This window comes from Leptosomus discolor, chromosome 2, assembly GCF_034619465.1.
Source record: "Leptosomus discolor isolate bLepDis1 chromosome 2, bLepDis1.hap2, whole genome shotgun sequence".
NCBI lineage: Eukaryota > Metazoa > Chordata > Aves > Leptosomiformes > Leptosomidae > Leptosomus > Leptosomus discolor.
In genome coordinates this window covers 33,956,924-33,974,348 of record NC_141392.1, presented here as the reverse complement: position 1 = coordinate 33,974,348, position 17,425 = coordinate 33,956,924, and the positions used below count along the sequence as shown (strand labels likewise).

The following is a 17,425-nucleotide window of genomic DNA, read 5'->3' as shown; positions in this document are numbered from 1 at the left end:
CATCTGATTCTAGCTTACTGGACATATTGTTGAGAGAAACGCTCAGAAAAAAATGCTTCCAAATAGCTGAATGGTCAGGGAAAGGATGAAAACAAACCCAAATATAGTACACAGGCCCTGGAGAAGAGAGCCCGGGGAAGAGGCATCCTACCTGAGGTTAGACACCTCCTAGCCTGACATGGGCATTGCTGCTAGAGCAGTGGGAAAGGCTAAAATAAGTGTTTCCAGTATGGTGAGTGATGCCAGGGAAAGGGTACCCCAACCTACTACTTCTGGAGGGGAATCAGGGAAGCATCTCTTTGGGATGTCTTTAGGAACTACGGACATGGAGGACATCCCTGGAGTGTCTTCAGAAGCCCCAGAAATCGCCAGTGCACCAATGCTGCAGGAGAAGACTCTCAGCACTGTGCTGCCACGTCTACCCAGACCATCTGCTCAGTAACCAGGGAAAAGCCAGCAGCAACGAAATGCCAGCGTTGGGAGAAGCAGACAAAATGTCACTGACTGCTGGTGAGGCTGCAGGAAGGGTCTGTGGGCAAAGGTCCCATCCAAAGATGGGAAATCCTTGGAGGCAGAGACAGCCTGGCTTGGTGTGTACACCGGTTACACAGAGGAGCAGCAGCTCGAGCGCCTGGCAGGGTACCAAGTCAGCCTTTCACTGGCAGAGTTCAAAACATCGTTCATCTGTCAGCACTAGCACACCCCTGACACCAGCACACCATGACCTGCCACTAAGAAAAACTTCCAAGAGCTGGGAATCCTCACAGATCCACTTAACCATTTAATGATGAATAAGCCAGATCCTCTCTGATATTTTTTTGGCCCTTCTCCATGGACGTGACAGACTGGTGGGCACCAGCCCCTTGCCAGGGGTCAAAGGGACCAGACATTAGTGGGTCTAACAGCAGATCCTCCCAACTTACAGCATTCTTGCTGAAGCAGACAGCGATGTCAACAAAACCGTCCAGGACCATGTTGCTGAACCCTAATGATGACTGTGCAGATGCTGGAAGGAGAAATACTGAGCTGAACTACGGAGCTGCTGATGCCAGCGTGGACCGAGGTTATCTGACATCTCCTGACTTTGCAGGCTGGACCCTGACATCCAAGTCAGGAGAGGAACGCCTGCACCAAAGGGAGTGAAGGGAATTTGGTGATTCAAAGCCGTGGCCTCCTGCCCTATATTTGCAGGATGGGGGACACAGAGGGAGTGTGAACCATTTTTTCTTAATCCACTGAAAAATCTGAGCTTCTCACTCCTGCAGAAAAGAGTCATTTGTCCTAATGATACCTTCCAGCTCTGCAGTGCCACTCAGCCAAGATGCTGAAGCACTTTAGATGTCTTAATTCATCCTCTCAGCAAATAGCCGAGCCTCTGCACAGCAAAGTGCTCGTGGTAACAGTACAACACAATGGGGAAAATACAGTATAGAAAAATATGATTGGTTTATGTCTTTTATGTTGTATACTGCAAACACATAAAAACAATTAGCGTTTGGAGAATATTTTTTAAAAGCAAAGAGAATGATTGGCAAGGCAGAGAAAATAAATATTATATCCCTGAGAGGGTTAGGGACATATTATTTTTCCAGTTTTACAGAGGAGGAATGCCAGATCAAAATTACTTTCCCAAGATCACACAGGGTGATCCTGCCACCCTTTCTATTGAGTAGTTCTTACTTAAGGGTTTGTCTGTCTTCATGCCCAGAGACCTCCATGTTTTAGAGACTTTAAAGCCCAGTATCCTGTGGTGTAAATTTACAGTGTATTAGCTACTCTATATTTATTCCCCACATAAATATCTTTTCAAAGTAAGCTACCTCACCCAAAGGCACTTTCAGAAGTGTAAGGCCAGCGGTAATGCTGCTAAGAGAATTAACACTGTCCCACATAATTAGCGGTAATTACTACTGGTCAGGACAGGGCTTAATGCACGCTGGCGGACGTAAATTCTGCCTTTGTGTCCTCGTGCCAACATAAATAAAAGCCCGGGAATAAAATCCCACTGGGTGTGAAAGTGAAGGGACCAGGTTGGTTATCTGATACCTCGTGATGCTTGAGCTCAAATTCTCTCTATTCCAGAGCTTTCTTCCCATCATGAAAGCCTGCACCCTCTTTTCAGCAAGGCAACAGTCCTGACAGTAATCCCAGAGGTATTTGATAACCCATCATTTCTGTGGGTCTTTGGGGGGAAAAAAAACCCTGGACATCAAAACCAGAGGCTGCGGTGATACAACCAAATAATCTTCAGGGAGTGTTTCATAGCTTCCCGCTATGGGGTTAATTGATCATGGCAGCAACACTGAAGTACAGGCTCAACAGCAAAGAAAGAAAACCAATCAAAAGAAGAAAATATTGAAATAAATTCAAGCTATCTCCCTCCTGCAGGTGAGAAGCCGGTGGGGCGATGGGTGGCTTTGCGTAGGAAGGAGGATGCGTGCTGGGGCACAGCTGGCGCATGTGTGCGAGTGCCAGCGCACATCTGGCGTGTGCATGGATTCAGGACACTGGAGCAAACTGTTTGGGAAATGGGTGGGAAGCGAAGAACTGAGCATATAGAGAAGGTACTTCCCCAATGCTTCAGCCATATTTTATTTCAAACTGTGTTTTCTACAACTTGTCCAAGGTCAGACCTGTCCTCCTTGTGGTAGGGCTTGAAGTTTTAAAGAAAAGATGGATTATACAAAGTCGCCTGACTGCAACACCCTCCTGCTTCCTTCCTTCCTTCCTTTGAAGAGGATTTAGAGAAACATAGCCCTCAACAGTTATAAATACTTGAAAGGGGAAAACTTGGTAAAGTGGATGGTAATTTTTTGGGCTGGAACCCCCCATTTTTACTCCTAGATGTTTGCTGTGCTTATTGAGTTCAGAAAAACAACTTAGCAAACACAAGCAGTCTCACAATATAATCACAAAGAAAAATGAACTTTTTTACACAGAGACTGCCCACTTCAGCTCATTGGAAGAACAATGGAAATCCAGGTTTTATTGAGGATTGAAGGACGTGCAGGCTGCATCGCTGTAGGTGCTGGGATTGAGTCTGATTTCCAGCATCACTGAGATCCATCTGCTTCTACCATCTTCACCCAGACCTGATGGAGCTGAGCACCATTTGTAATCAGGGCCCAGCTGGTCTCTAGAAATGGGCCTTTTCCAAGCAGGAAAGCAATTTAAAGTGTAATTTTAAATTAACTTTTTTAAATATAGAGGTAAAACTGTGTATGGATACTCACTTTGATTTAAACCTATCTTACATCAATTTTGCTTAATTGATGATGAGGGATTCATTTGAGCTAAACAAACAGAAAGTTCTCGTAAAATGAAATTAAATGTTTTTTCTTCTGCGCTTTGCCTCATCTTAGCTAGTTTAAGAACTCAACCAAAGTTAAAGCCGGGATATTTTTATGTCAGCTAATTTGGCTAGAAACCTGTGGGCCTGTTTGTGCCGGCTCATCAGGCGCTTGTAAATGGATTTCTTTTTGATCAAAGTGAGTGAAGGCGATGTGACTCTCAGCCTGCTGGAGAGGGACCCCCGAGGTGACGTCGGCCAAGGGAAGAGTCACCAAGTGCAGCCAATGTGTCGCGGAAGAACTTCAAAGCAGGATCCACAGGCAACTTTGGCTAGGAGCAGGGAACAGATCCAAGGGAAAACATGAGGCAGGCAGGCTTGGCTTCCTAAACAAAATCTGTATTAAGAGACGAGCAGGTAAGAAGAGCTTTAGAAAAAGCACTGGAAAGTGGAAAGAGGGAATGGAATAAACTACACGCCCAGAGCAACAAGTAGTCCTGCAGTGGAGTTTTCTTAGGAGGTCTCTTACTCAAAATGCTATGTTTTTTAATACACTCATGAGGTAAAGTTCCTCTGAGAGTTAGTGGCTGTTTGTAATGGTCTCATCGTGTGTTTGAGAGGAACACACAAACCCACCAGGCAGTGGAGAAGCAATCAAAGGAGGTAAAGACCTGGGAGCCATACTCTGTGGAGACAAAGCACAGCAGCAGGACAGTAGAGGAAAACTAAGCAAGGAATGCATGTCAAGCCACTTTTTATGTCTTTGATGACCACACTGTTGGTTTTTTTGAGAATGGCTTTGGGAGGAGCCACCTGAGTCAGGAAGGCAAGAGACCTTTTCAGGTGGTCCCTTGTGGAGGAGCCTGGGTCAACATCCAGATGGCCAGAAGAAGAAATGAGCCGGTTATCTGCCTCCTGACCCAACAAGGTCAATGAAGGTGCCATAAGGATGGCTAGTGAAGAGTGCTGCCAATGGATCTCAGCCTACATGAAGCTAAGTGACATCTCAGTAAGGAAATATTTGGGATAACTGCAGCTCTTCTGGAAAACCATGAAGAGAACTGCAAACAGATGCAACTGTCATAAAACCTTCCAGTCCGGAGACGCACAAAAGAGAAAGCATATTGCTCACAAGAGTTTGTCTTCCCGGTTGGGAGGGTGGGAGGAGGAGGTGGCATTCCCAGGTGTGGAAAGCCAGGGCATTCAAGTTCAGTGAGGCAAAGATTTTTAAAGCAGAATTTGAACTGCCTAGGGAAGTCAGATGGTGGAGCTTTCCCCTAACCTACAGACCAAACATATGCTTCTAATACAGAAACTACAGCAGAAACTAGAGTTACTGCAAGACTGAGTGTACTAAGGAATCAAATTGTCTCTACATGACTTCAAAGGCTTTGGGAAGGAGCAAGAATAACTAGAAATGTAACACTAATGGCAGGGACAACATGGCTGGCACTGGTGAAATCCGGTGAGGGCCTCTTCATCAACAGAGAGGTGTAGTGTGCATAGAAAAGGCTGACAAAAACTAATCTGGTGGTGCTGTACAGCAAAGGAGAAGGAGCAGCAGCAGCCTCAAGTTTGGTGAGAATAAAAGTGAGGCAGAATGGGCTTGGTGGAAAAATGGGGTGAGCAGTACAGTAATAAAATTTGAAAAGCGGACCAAAGTAAGAAGCATTTCAAATAGTAGCAAGGACAGAAAAATAATAGAAAGGGTTACAAATGATCAGCAATGCAGACGGCTATAATAAACTATAATAAACTTCACCTTGGAAACATAAAAGAAGAAATATGATCTAGAATGATATGGGAAAAATAATTTAAAGCCAGGTATTCTGTGGGGGGAGAGATCTGGGTAAGGTCCAGAGTTGCTATTTGTGAGTTAATGAAGAGAGGGCTGGGGACAGCTTGTCTTCAAGCAGAGGCCTGACAGACAAAGTATCTCGCCTCTGTTCCTTGCACTACCGTGTAGTTTCTTGGTCCAGTCCTTGAAAAACTGTGCCTCATGTGTTCTGGCCATGGAATGAGGGTTTCCCATCTCGCACATGTGCTCGTAAGATGTTCGGCTGCTATGGTGGCACCCTCGCTGCTGCAAGCTGTCATACACCATTTGGCTGAGCGGTCCCATTTCAAGGGGTGCACTCAAGGAAGTTCAAAATAAAAGGGATGGTAGAAATGGAGAGGGGGGTCGAAGTGATAGGTGGGCTAGTGCATCTCCAGAGTTCACCTTCATCTGACAGGGGCTAGATGAATCTTGAAGACCTTGACTCCATTTTGCTCCTGTTTGCATCCAGAAAGGCATAAAAGTGGTGTTGTGAGGGAAGAAGAGGGGCGAGGCAAAGAATTCCATGTCCCCAAAATCCCCTGGAGACCACTTGGGTGGATAGAGGCCACTGACATGTTGGCTCCAGGGCAGAGAGGTTCAAAGGTACCGTGGTCATGTCTATGTGCATTACGATGCACATTACCTTCAGAAAGGTGCAGCCCTTTTCAAAAGGTGACTTAGGCACTTAATCCCAGTGACTTTCAATGAGAGTTGGGCTAGTAGGGAGCTCCTGAAGTGTGGCTTACTGACCAAGTTTGCTAAAGATGGTTAATGCTTCTGGCAGGAATTAGGTGCCAAATTTTGCATGCATTGTGGTCACTGCACTGTTGAGAGAGGCAGCAAAATGCTTTTGGAAATTTAAACTGAAATGCTGAATGGTGGGATAGTCCTTCTGAAAGCATGCTGAGAGCCCTCTTTAGCTAAAATACAGAGTATTCAATTGCTCTAAAGTTTACTAAATGCAAGTTGCAGTTGAGAAAAGCTGAGCTCATTGCTGTACAAGATGTTTCTTTGGTTCCAAGCAAAAAATACTCCCTTTCCAGAGTTTGGGGAGTTTGGGTGCCTATCTGCTTTCTTTTCTTGTTCCCACAACTAAGTTGAGGATAAGAGCAGGAGAGCATTTTCTCTAAAGTGCAATTACAGCTTCTCAAGCAAAGCTGACATCAAAGCTGAGGTAAAAAAAAGTGCTTGGTGGGGTAAGCTGGAAGCAAACATACTCTTGGTGTATCTTGGTGGGTTCTTCTGACTGAGATTTCCTTTTGGCAACTGCAGATTCCTGCAGATCTTTCTATGAACCCTTTAAACAAGCCACAGAACATGACCATTAACATCACGTCATCGTGCAGGATGCTCCGAATCCCTGGGCCATCGCAGTTTCCCATCCGAAAACAGTGTGTAGGTCTGGCTCGATCCCTGCTTGGTCCTGCCATAGACCTGCAAGGCCGATGTGGAGCAGCCAGGGGCTGAGCCACGATGCGGGGCTGCCTCCACCGCGGCTGTAGGGCTGTGGAGGAGGCGATGTTGCTGCTGCCATGTGGGAGGCCCAGGGCTCGGGAGGCAGCTCCTGGGGCTGGGGCCCCTCCGAGGGGACGCTCGCTCTGCTCGGAGGAAAGTGTAGCTTTTGCTGCCTCCCTCCCCGATCCCCCTCCTTCTCTCTTTTGCTTTTTTTTCCCCCCTTCCCTGCCTGCTTCTCACAGCTGCTGCCTTGGGGAGCCAGCCTTGGTGCGGGAGGAGGCCACCTTCCCCTGCAAGTCTCAAGGGTGAGGGCAGCTGCCTCTGCTCCAACCCACAAGTGGGGAGGATGGAGAGGGGATGGCAAAGTGGGGGGGGCAGCGCAGGCAGAGGATGAGCATGCCTGTCCTTGGAGGCGAAGCCCAGCTCTGTGGTTTGGGGCTGATGGGGCTTGCGTGGCACTGCTGTGACTGGGGAGGCACGGAGGGAAAAGGAGATGCCAGCAGTTGCATGCTTCTCCTCCAAGGGAGGTTTTAAAAATGGTTAACAAGGGGGTTTTCCTAACTTGTCCTTAGAGCAGTCCTTCGTGTGCACGCACACATACCCACATACGCTTTTCTCACAGCCATCATAGCTGGGCAAACATTATCCAAGGGGCCTCTGAAACAGAGACATGTATGTCCATGTACTCACCTGTAAGACCCCGAAGTGAATGACAGCCACCCATCCCGGCTGTCACACGCTCTACTACACCAAGTCAGATCCAAACCGCCTAGAGATGAGCCACTTGTGCCCTAATCAACCCTTCAAAACAGAGGAGCAACTTGGAGCTCTTTCGCAGCTCCCCCCCCCTCTTTTTTTTTTTCTTGTCGAGAGAATTGTTTGCGGGTGGAAGAGATAAATGTTTAAATAGCTCTGCAGATCTATTTAGTAAAGTCAATATGCAATTATGCAAAAGTGTATGATAATGCACCCATAGATGCAGATAGCGACGGATGGTGCTGTGCTGGGGGGAGCTGGGGGGGGAGCTCCGGGCAGCTGGTAACTCTTGGAGCAGGGGGTTACGGGGACCCTGACACGCTCCCCTGCTTCCCCGGCCCCTCGCACGCCCAGGCACATGTTGGTGCCCGCAGCCGGTGCCGGGGCGGGGGTATCTGGCGGGGCAGCGGGTCGCGGGAGCGCCCGGCGCCGCCCGCCCACCGCCGGGGCCGCCCCGAGCCCCCACCCGACCCGCACCGCACTGGCGGGCACAGAGCTTTGCTCCTTCTTTCCCTTTATTTGTTATTATTTTTTTAAAATTTATAAAGCATGGGTGATTTATACCCAAATTTACCTAGATGCTATCGTTTGCAGAAGCCCATCTCCGCGGCTTGAACGGCAAGCGGAGCCTTCAGAGAGCACCCAGGTTTGCTCCCATCCCACCGTGCTTAACAGCCCCAGATCCCCGCTCCAATTAATGCCTATCCTCTGCAATCGGCATCAGAGGCAAGCCGAAATAGTTCCGTAATGGGCTCATTAGTCAAGCTGAATACGGAGTTAGGTAATAGGAATGGAGCAATATTGAAAATTAGTTTGGAGGAAAACATCAAATGGAAAGGCTCTGACAAAACTCCGCTTTGCTCTAGTTCAGCCGAAGTACCGTCAGATACTGATATTCAATTCCCTGTGGCTTGAAATCGGGGTTTTATTTTGTTACTCGCTAATTTTTTTCTTGTACTTTGTCGCAAGTACTTTCAGTCTCGTTTTAAAGGATAAGATACTTCGTTCAACTTTTTAGAAGAGGGGCGTTCAACTTTTTATACAAGGGGCACGGGATCGTTTAATTTCTGCTTTATGTACTCTGAGGAAAGTATCCGTAATCCCATGCTGATAAAAAATCAGACAGGTTGTTGTTTTCCTTCAAAGACAGCAATTTTACCCGCAGAGACGAATTCGGAGCTGAATTTAGCCCAGCAGAAGTGGGGAAAGTCTCCAGAAAAAAATAAAAGGTATCGAATATTTTAGGCTAATGTCACCCTCTGTTGAACTCTGGCAAGTGGCTCTGAAGGCAGAGAGCTGTCGGAGCTGGTCTGCTACAAGTGGCGGAAGGGTTTGCTTATACCTTCATTTAACATATTTTTAAAAACCCCTATTGTTCAGCTGCGTGGGTGTCTCCGGTTTTTTAGGCTACGTGCGTGCATATGTGTGGATTGCGAACAGGCGCTTAGAGATCTTCGCTTTAAAAAACTCCTTAGAGCTCACGTAGACTACTAGATTTTTATCTACATGTGCAGTCGGCTGCTGACACTCTGTAAATACGACAAAGGCTTTGCATTTCACAGCCCCTCTGAGCCTCTCGTCTCTCAAAATTTAAGCGCTTTTTTTTTTTTCTTAAGGTGAGGGGTCTTTTTTAAACAAAACCCCAAAAACCCACACTTTTTTTTTTTTTTTTTTTTTTTTTTTTTTTTTTTGCATGTTCTCCTGAACTTTGTTTCAGCATCCCGGGCTCCGCCGAGCGGAGACCCGAGTGGGCAGGGAGAGGGGAATTATCCAGCTTGGTTGCATCTGCCTGGGAGCATCCGCGGCACGGGCAAAACGCTCGGGAGCTAAAAATGGCAACGTGTGTGCTTCTCTAAACCGAGACTAACCCTGTGCTGGAGTGAAACCCGCTCCTGCTGCCTCCGCCAGAGTGGCTGCTGTCGAGGCATCAAACCGACTGCCTTTGCTCCCTCCGAGAGCATCCTCGGGGGTGGGAGCTGCCCGGGCTGGGAGCGCTCCCTCTGCCCCACGGGATGCAGCCGGCTGGTGACGGAGGAGAAGTTTTTAAACCATTCGCAAATATTTAACCCCTTATTTTTATATTTTTTTCTCCTCTCCTACATATTTAGCCAATGTCCAGCTGCCTCCCACGAGTAAACTCAAACTATCTTTACCATCTACCCCCTTAATGCAGCTGATTGCTTTGCTTTCTGCAGTCAGTAAAATACCGAGCACTTAAAAGTGGAGTTTTTATACAATTATACAGGTGTAACCGAAGGAGATAATAATTGCGTCTACGGCTTTTCTGTCCGAGGTCGCTTTTCATCATCTTCTATCGAGAAATTTGGCGCCTCCGGCCCCTCCAAATTGCCGAACACTACTTTTCTCCCGCAGAAAGTTTGAAGGTATTTCAGGCTGTAGTTTCCCTGTCGCCCAGTAGACGGCACAACAGCTCAATCCTTCAGATGCAGAACAGCCGAGCAGCGCTTTTTCCCACCCTTTAATTAAGCAACCAGAGTTTTACCCAGCAATTTTTTTTTTTTATTAGGATTATAATTTTTTTTCACTCAACGAGAAGTATAGTAATATCAACAGCAAAGCAAGAGGGCTTGGTATAGGCAGGGAGTAAAGAAATGCAGCGTGCAGCTGAACAAAATGCAGGTCTCGCTGCAAACGCCGGAGCGGAGCAGCACTTCCAAAATAATATAAATGAACTTGTGGCGCCTGGATCGTGCGAGGGAAAAAAAAAAACCCACAACAAACAAACAAACAAACAAACAAAACCAAAACCCAGCTCCTACACTATTGTGCTGCCGGGCTCCGGGCTTATTCTGGGGATTTTAGGGTGAAATTGTCTAATTGTAGTGTGAAATAGGAAGTCTCCGGCTCGGGCAGGGGCTCAGGTCGGCTCTGCTCTGCCTCGCCCGGGCTACCCCGAGGTGCCACCGCGGGGTAAACCTGGCAGCCACCGCAACTTTTGTCCCTGAAAGGCTCCTTTTGTGTGCGTGTGCCTTCTCTCCCTCCGCCGGCACCGCTGCTGGAGAAGTTGAAGTGACAAAAATCCCGGCCAGTAACTCATTTCCCAGTTAATTTTATTTTAAAAAAAAAATTTATAGGGGAGTTTAGAAAGTTTTAAGACAACCGTAAATTTTATTTGGAATATTTTATGAAGCCCTCCATTTAATTCATAAAAGACCCCCATAACTTCTGCAAACGCTGGGGGTGGGCAGGAGGGGAGCGGGCAGCAACCCCCCCCCCGCCCCCGCGGGCCGCTCCGCGGGCTGCCGCGGCCGGGGCGCCGGGTCCGGCATCGCCCGCCTCGGGCTGCCGGCGGCATCCAGGGCCTGAGGTGTTTTGCCTGGATGGCACAAGCTGACCTCGGGCTGACTCCCCGGCCGGACCACGCTCATTGTTTTGTGAATCGGGAGCTGGTAAATAAACCCCGAAACTCCAGGCGCTGCGCTTCATCTGCTGGCTTAAATCCCTCGCAGTTAACCTTCTTTTATTATCACTTTTCCCCCGCCTCGGGTCTGCCCTTTAATAGGTCTTTAAACAGGGTTGATTTGGTTTGGAGTTTTTTTCCCCATCCTTCTTTCAACCGTTTCTTCAGGCTCTGACTTTTCGGGTATCTCCTCACGTATCACCCCCCCACCCCCACCCCCCCCTCTTATCTGAAGCATTCCTGGATTATCTCTCGGCCGCCTTTCAAACGCTTTCTTCTGCGGTTTCTTGTTTGTTTGTCTCTTCTGCTTGTTCCTATTTCAGTTTTCAAATTTCAATATTAATGGTGAAAGAGCACACTTGGATGCTAATTTCCACACACACACACACACCCCTCCCCAATCCCTGGTAGGAAAGCGGCGGGGAAGCCAGCTAGAAAACATTGGATTGTTCCTAGGTATGACTAATTCTTTCCTTAAGCTGGGAAATTCAGCCTGATTAAAAGCCTCATTTATTATCCGATAAGCAAATAGACCCAGATTCCACCTCGTGGAGGAGGCTCCTTGCTCCCCAGGCGCATTTTTTTTTTTTTTTTTTTCTCTCAACTCGGCGGACCCCTCCGCCAAAGGCCCGGCTCAAGCCGCGGCGGGGGCGGGGGGGGGGGGGGGGGGCGCGCTGCCGGGGCCGCGCAGCAGAGCACACCGCGCTCTGCAGCGAGGCCGCTGTCCGGCCCGGGCACCCACCAAACACCGTCGCTCTTTGCTTTTTATTTTTCCCCTATTCCTATTTCCCGCCCCCCTCCCTCTTTCCACTGTGCGGTGGGCAAATGTCAAGAGATTCTTGCAAAACGGCAAGGTTTATTATTATTATTATTATTTATTTGGCAAAAGGAGCCGCCTTGCCTAAAAAGGCAGCGGGGCGAGATGCTGCGCGGGTCGGTGCCGCCGCGCAGCCCGTCAGCCTCGGCAGGAGTTTACCGAGATAGCGCGGAACTGTCCGTTTACTTTTCCCCTTTTAATAGATGATTAATTGCTGCCCGGATTAAGCGCCTTTTTTTTTTTTTTTGCCTTCCCCCCCCCCCCCCCCCCCCTTTTTTTTTTTTTTTTTTATGGCTGGTATATTGCAAACGGAGAGGCGCGCAGCGCAATTTCTCGCAGCAAGCCCTAAGAGTAATAACTGTTTGCTAATTGTAAAATCCTTATCCAGAATGAGGTTTGGGCAAACAATTTGTACGACTGTAATTACATTGTAAAAGCGTTTTAGGCTGGGTTGCGCTGAATTAATCTTATAAAGGCCTAGTGGAGACGCTTAAAAGAGAGTTTTATTCTTAATTTGGTTGTTTGGATTTTTTTAACGGGGGGAAGGAAAAAGGGATGGAGAGAGGAGGAGGAGATGGCATCTCTGGGAGTTAAACTGCAACCTACCCCCATGCAAGGGACCTGTGAGATGGGGAATCGTTACCGAGCGCTGTTCCCCGGTAAATAAATGGAGAGCTCAACCGCACGCCCGCGGGTCGGCTCCCACGGCTGGCGGGTGGGGTAGGTGGGTGGTAGTGTATTAAAATGGCTCTTACCTGAGAGGTCTTTATTTCTCTCGCCGGGATAAAAGGCCGGTCCTAGCGGAAAGGACGGGGACTGGGGGTGGGGGGGGTATTGAAACGGGTTTCCCTGAAGTTTTGAGACGTGGCGACGGGGGCCGAGCCGCTGCCCACCACCGGAGCAGCTTCCCCCCTGCCTTGGGGGTTTTACCGGAGTAGCCATCCCACACCCCCCCGCCCTCCCCCAGCGGCTCACTCGAGGACCGCTGCACCGGCGGGCGGGGGGGGGGGTATTCTCCATCTGCGGGCAGGAGATGTGATGGGACCGGGGCAGCGGGAGGAGAGGCGGGGGTTAGGGGGGTCCGCGTAGCCCCGACCCGCAGGTACGGGGAGGATGGGACACGGTGGACTTCCCCTTTCCAAACCGACAGGGACCCAGGAGGTGGTGGTGGGGGAGGGTTAGCTGTGCTTTTGGACGGCAACAGACACCCGGCTACGGGGATGGGGGGGGGGGGGGGAGCGCGCCGGGGCGCTCCGCGGGGCACCCAGGCGCGCTTCCCCCCCCCCCCCCCCCCCCCGCGGCGCGCCGGTGCTGAGCCCCGCTTCCCGCCCGGACCAATGGGGGCGCAGCGCGGGGCGGCGCGGCGCTGATTGGGCGGCGGCGGTGCGGCGGCGGCGGCCGGGGGCCGGGTGAGCTCACTCGGCCGGCGGCCGCGGGGGGAGCCGGCGGGATGGTGAAGGGGAGGGGGTGGAGGGGGGGTGGTGAGGGGGGTGTGTGTGTGTGTGTGTGTATGGGTGGGTGGGTGGTGGAGAAGCAGGAGGGGGAGCGAGGGGCGGGCGGCGGCGCTGCGCGGAGCGGGGCGGCGGGAGACAAAGGGGACGGGAGCGCCCCCGCTGTGGATTGGGGATGAGGTGTGGAGGACACACCGTTTGGGGAGGGGGCGGCGGATGCAACAGCGGGGCGGGGGCGCGGCATTGCGCGGGCGGTGCTTCCCCCCCCCCCCCCCTGCGCCGGTGGCGGAGTTGCTGCCGCCCAGCGCATTGTGTAAGACGCGACCTGTTATGGCCACCACTACTTCCGGGTTCCCGCAGTCTGCTCCAGCCCGGCGCTGCGCTGCGCTCGCCGCGGCGGTGGCGGCGGACGCCCGGCAGCCCGCGGCCCGCGGCGGCGGCAGCGCCGCGCCTCCCTCTTCCCTCCCTCCCTCCTTCCCCCCCCCCCCTCCCCTCCCTCCTTCCCTCCTCCCTCTCCCAATTCCCCTCCCCGCTGCCCTTCCTCCCCGCGCCCGCCCCGCACGGCGCGGCGCTCCGCCCGGCACCCGCGCCCGCGCCCGGCCCGCCTCCGCCTCCGCCAGCCTCGCCCGCTGGCCGCGCAGGGGCAGAGCGAGCCGGCGCCGGCGAGGAATTAGGAGCAATCCGAGGAGGAGCGAAAAAAAAACCCCCCCATCATCATCATCATCATAATAACCATAATAAAAGGAGAGCCGGCGCGTTAGCGAGCCTTTTTAATTTTTAATTTTTCCCCCTCCTCTTCCTCCTTCTCCTCCTCCCTCGATTTTTAATTTTTTATTTTTGTTTTTTATATAATTTTTTTCCTTTTTTTTTTTTTTTTTTTGGGGGGGGGGGGGCGTTTGAGCGCGCTCGAAAATTAACATTTGAGGTGTCCTGCGCGGTGGGAGCACACGCAGCGGATCATCATCAGTCATTCACCACCTTGACAACCTCGCCTGTGATTGACAGCCGGAGTGGCAAAAAGCCATGAGACTTGGTAGTTGGGTTTGAGGGGCACTTTAAAAAAAAAAAAAAAGAAAAAAAGAAAAAAACCTGATTTGGGGAAAGGATATTTGCTTTCGCCCCGCTGCTGTCTTGGAAACGAGAGGGGAGAGTAAGAGAGAGAGAGACAGGGAGAGAGGAAAGAAAGAAAGAAAAAGAAGGAAGGAAGGAGGGAGAGTTGATTTTTTTTTTCTTCTATTTTTTTTTTTCTCCTTTTTTAATGCTGAGTTACCGTATCGCTTCGCTGAGATCCAGCAAGCCGAAGATTTTACTCGATTGCTTTCATTGCTGGCGACGCTAAGGGATTTTTGCATTTTTTTGGGGGGTGAGGGGGGGGGAACTTCGCGTTTCTTTCTTTTCACACTGGCCTTAAAGAGGATATATTAGAAGTTGAAGTAGGAAGGGAGCAAGCAGGCCGATGGCGCAAAGGGTACGTATTAAAAAAAAAAAAATGGATTTCAAATGTGAAATAATATTGAAACGTGGCTGACAGAGACGCTACGAAAAAAGTTTCATTTCTTTTTTCTTCTTTTTTTCTTTTTTTTTTTTTTTTTTGGCTCCCCTTTGGAGTAGGGGCACAAAGTGGTGTCCTGGAGCGGGAGGATTTATCAGTTGTACTTGTAGGCTTAAAACCTTTATATATTGATATTTTCTTGATTCTTTTACTCCCCGTCCCGGATCCCTCACGGAAAAGGCAAGCTTTCTATACATTAATGACATGCAGGCATGTAAGTGAATATGTCCGAGCCTCTGTATTTGTTGGTTTTGTAGCTCTAGTCCTACCAATGTCTTTTTTAAAGTCACCGGTGCTTGAAATATTTGAATGTGTGCATGTCTTTGAGCATTTTGCTGTGTTAGTGATGATATACCACTTCACTTTTGGACGATAACTTCTAGCTGGGAGTAAGCACAACTTTTTCTTCTTTTTTTTTCTTCTTTAAAAAAAAAATATTCAGTCACAAAAGGTGCAGTGCAATGAGCAAAAAAAAAACAAAAAACCAAACTCTTTTAAAAAGAAAGTCACTTTAATTTGAATTAGAGGTTAGCAGCATGCACTGTTATGTGTATTGTTGTTTCTATTTTGGATGCGATCTCCTTTTTTTTTTCCAACTACCTCCTAAATTGAAGTTTTGTGGGGAGGAAAAGAAAAATAATTAAAAAGATCAGCCGGAGTCGAGCGAGCAGGCATTTGGGGAAGGGGAAAAGCCCTGGAAAGAAGTTTTCTTGCCTAATTTGCCTACCGCCCCTTCGAGTGCTGGTCGGGAAAGAAAGTTCCTCTGCTGACAACTTGCCTTTTACTCTTTCAGTCCAAGCAAGTGTCAGGGATCTTTAAAAGTGTTTATTCACACCTTCGCTTTTAATAGATGAAAAGTGGCCGTTTCCCCCGCTGCCTGGGAACGGCGTTAGCTTTCGCTCCTTAATCTTTAACAAAGAAAACCCTAAAAAAAAAAAAAAAAAAAAAAAGGCATTCCCAAAATCCCGAGAGCCCGGGCAAACGTTTCCAGCCTTTCGGTTTTAAAAGTGCGTTCGCGTGAAATTGCTGCAAACCCCCAAAATCGCTCCTGTTTGGTTGGTTGGGTTTGGGTTTGTGGGGTTTTTTTAATTATTATTTTTGCCGCTGCTGAACTTTTTGCATCCTCGCTTGGTCAGGTACCTGACTTGTTATCAGCGGGAAAAGTTTAGCGGAGGGAGACTTGGGCTTCGTGAGCCGCTTTCCATTCACGAGGGGGGTTTGGGGATGGGTAATCTTTTATTTATTTATTTATTTATAATGATTATTATTATTTCTCCTCCGCCCCAGACTCGGAGCATTTCGGGTCGTGTGGCCAGAATAGCCCAGCCCTGCTGCTCCCCGGCCCGGGGCGGCGTTTCCCTCCCCGGGGCCGGCGGCTGCGTGGGGGGGGGGTGTGGGGGCAGAACGGGCGGCGCGGAGCCTGGGCGCACCCTGGGGGGGGGGGGGAAGAGGCTTCTCCCCGGGGACAGGGGTAGGGGACACCCCCAGGACACAGGAGCGGGGCTGCTGCACTCCTTCCCCCCCCCTCCTCCTCCCCGCCACCTCCCGGCGCGCCCCCCCCCCCCTGACGCCTCTCTGCTCTCTCTGCCCCGCAGTACGACGAGCTGCCCCACTACGGCGGCATGGAGGGGGTGGGCATCCCCACCACCATGTACGGGGACCCCCACGGCGCCCGCCCCATGCAGCCCGTCCACCACCTCAACCACGGGCCGCCGCTCCACTCGCACCAGTACCCGCACGCAGCCCACGCCAACGCCATGCCCCCCGCCATGGGCGCCTCCGTCAACGACGCCCTCAAGAGAGATAAAGATGCCATCTACGGGTAGGTGCCACGTAAGGCTCCGCGCAACCTGCGCGGGGTAGGACTGGGGAGAGGGTGGAGGGATGGGGGGCTGCGGGCTGGGCTGGTCTGCCCCCTGCGCGGGATAGGGAGGGGGGCGTTGGGGAGCGCTGCGCGGAAAGGGAGCGTGTTCTTAAATTTTCGTTATTATTCTTTAAAAGGGGGAGGAGAGAGGGCTGGGGTGCCCCTGGCACGGGGAGCCGCGGGAGCTTTGGAGAATAGGAGCCGGAGCTTGCTGGAGGGGCGGCAGGCATCACCGTAGGGAGGAGGAGGAGGAAGAGGAGGAAAATAATATTCCCCGGGCACAACCTGTGTCGGGTGGTAAATCTCTGCACGCAGTTTGGGAGCAGGGAGATTTTGGAGCACTTTGCCTAACTTTCCGCCTTGTTCGTCTCTCCTTGCGCTATGAAGGAGAAAACTGAAGAGCTGCTTCTCTCAACTCTCTTCCTTTTTTTTTCTTTTATTTTTTAATTTTATTTTTAACTTTTTATCCAACAGCATTGAATGCTTCTCAGTGCGGCAACTTGCAAAGCAGTTTCTAGGCCGTTGCGATGGGAGCTGATGGGTTACATTGGGCGGCAGATGCTTTTAAAATGAATCTGCCCGTGTTGAGTTTGAAGGGAAGTTTAAGAGCCTTTCAAAATCGCTCTCCAAACAGTGAAGCGAAGGGGGGGGGGGGGGGCCTTAAAAAAGAAAAAAAAAAAAAAAAAGAAAAAAAAAAAAGGCACATCGTTTGGTTTCTTTGTCGGTTTATCAGAAATCTATAGAGTTGGTTTAAACTCAGCGGTGTACAGTAACCCTCCCCCCCCCCCCCCAAAAAAAAGTATGAGACCCTGGGAAAAAAAAAATGAACTCCCTGTTATAAATATACATATATACGTGTGTATGTGCCCACGCTTATTTATTTATTTAAATTATTAAACGGCCGAGGGAGCCAGATGCACACGCAGCCTTTCTCCCGGGGAGGCTTTTAAAGCTGGGAGAGCCCAAAAGCACCTGGTTCCTCCAGCGGGTTGGGGCTGCAG

General features: G+C 50.2%; 1 protein-coding gene across 4 annotated transcripts in view; it reads left to right on the top strand.

Moving 5' to 3' along the window:
* The first annotated feature begins 14,464 nt into the window (after positions 1-14,464).
* MEIS1 (Meis homeobox 1) overlaps positions 14,465-17,425 on the top strand; it is a 108,507-nt gene continuing 105,546 nt past the window's right edge. For 3 of the 4 annotated variants that reach the window (XM_086460860.1, XM_086460861.1, XM_086460862.1), the window contains exons 1-2: positions 14,465-14,476; positions 16,156-16,382. In XM_086460860.1, the coding sequence (XP_086316986.1) occupies positions 14,465-14,476; positions 16,156-16,382 (239 nt within the window). Of the gene's footprint in view, positions 14,477-14,759; positions 14,775-16,155; positions 16,383-17,425 lie in introns of those variants that run through there. The other variant, XM_086460859.1, reaches the window with a different exon arrangement.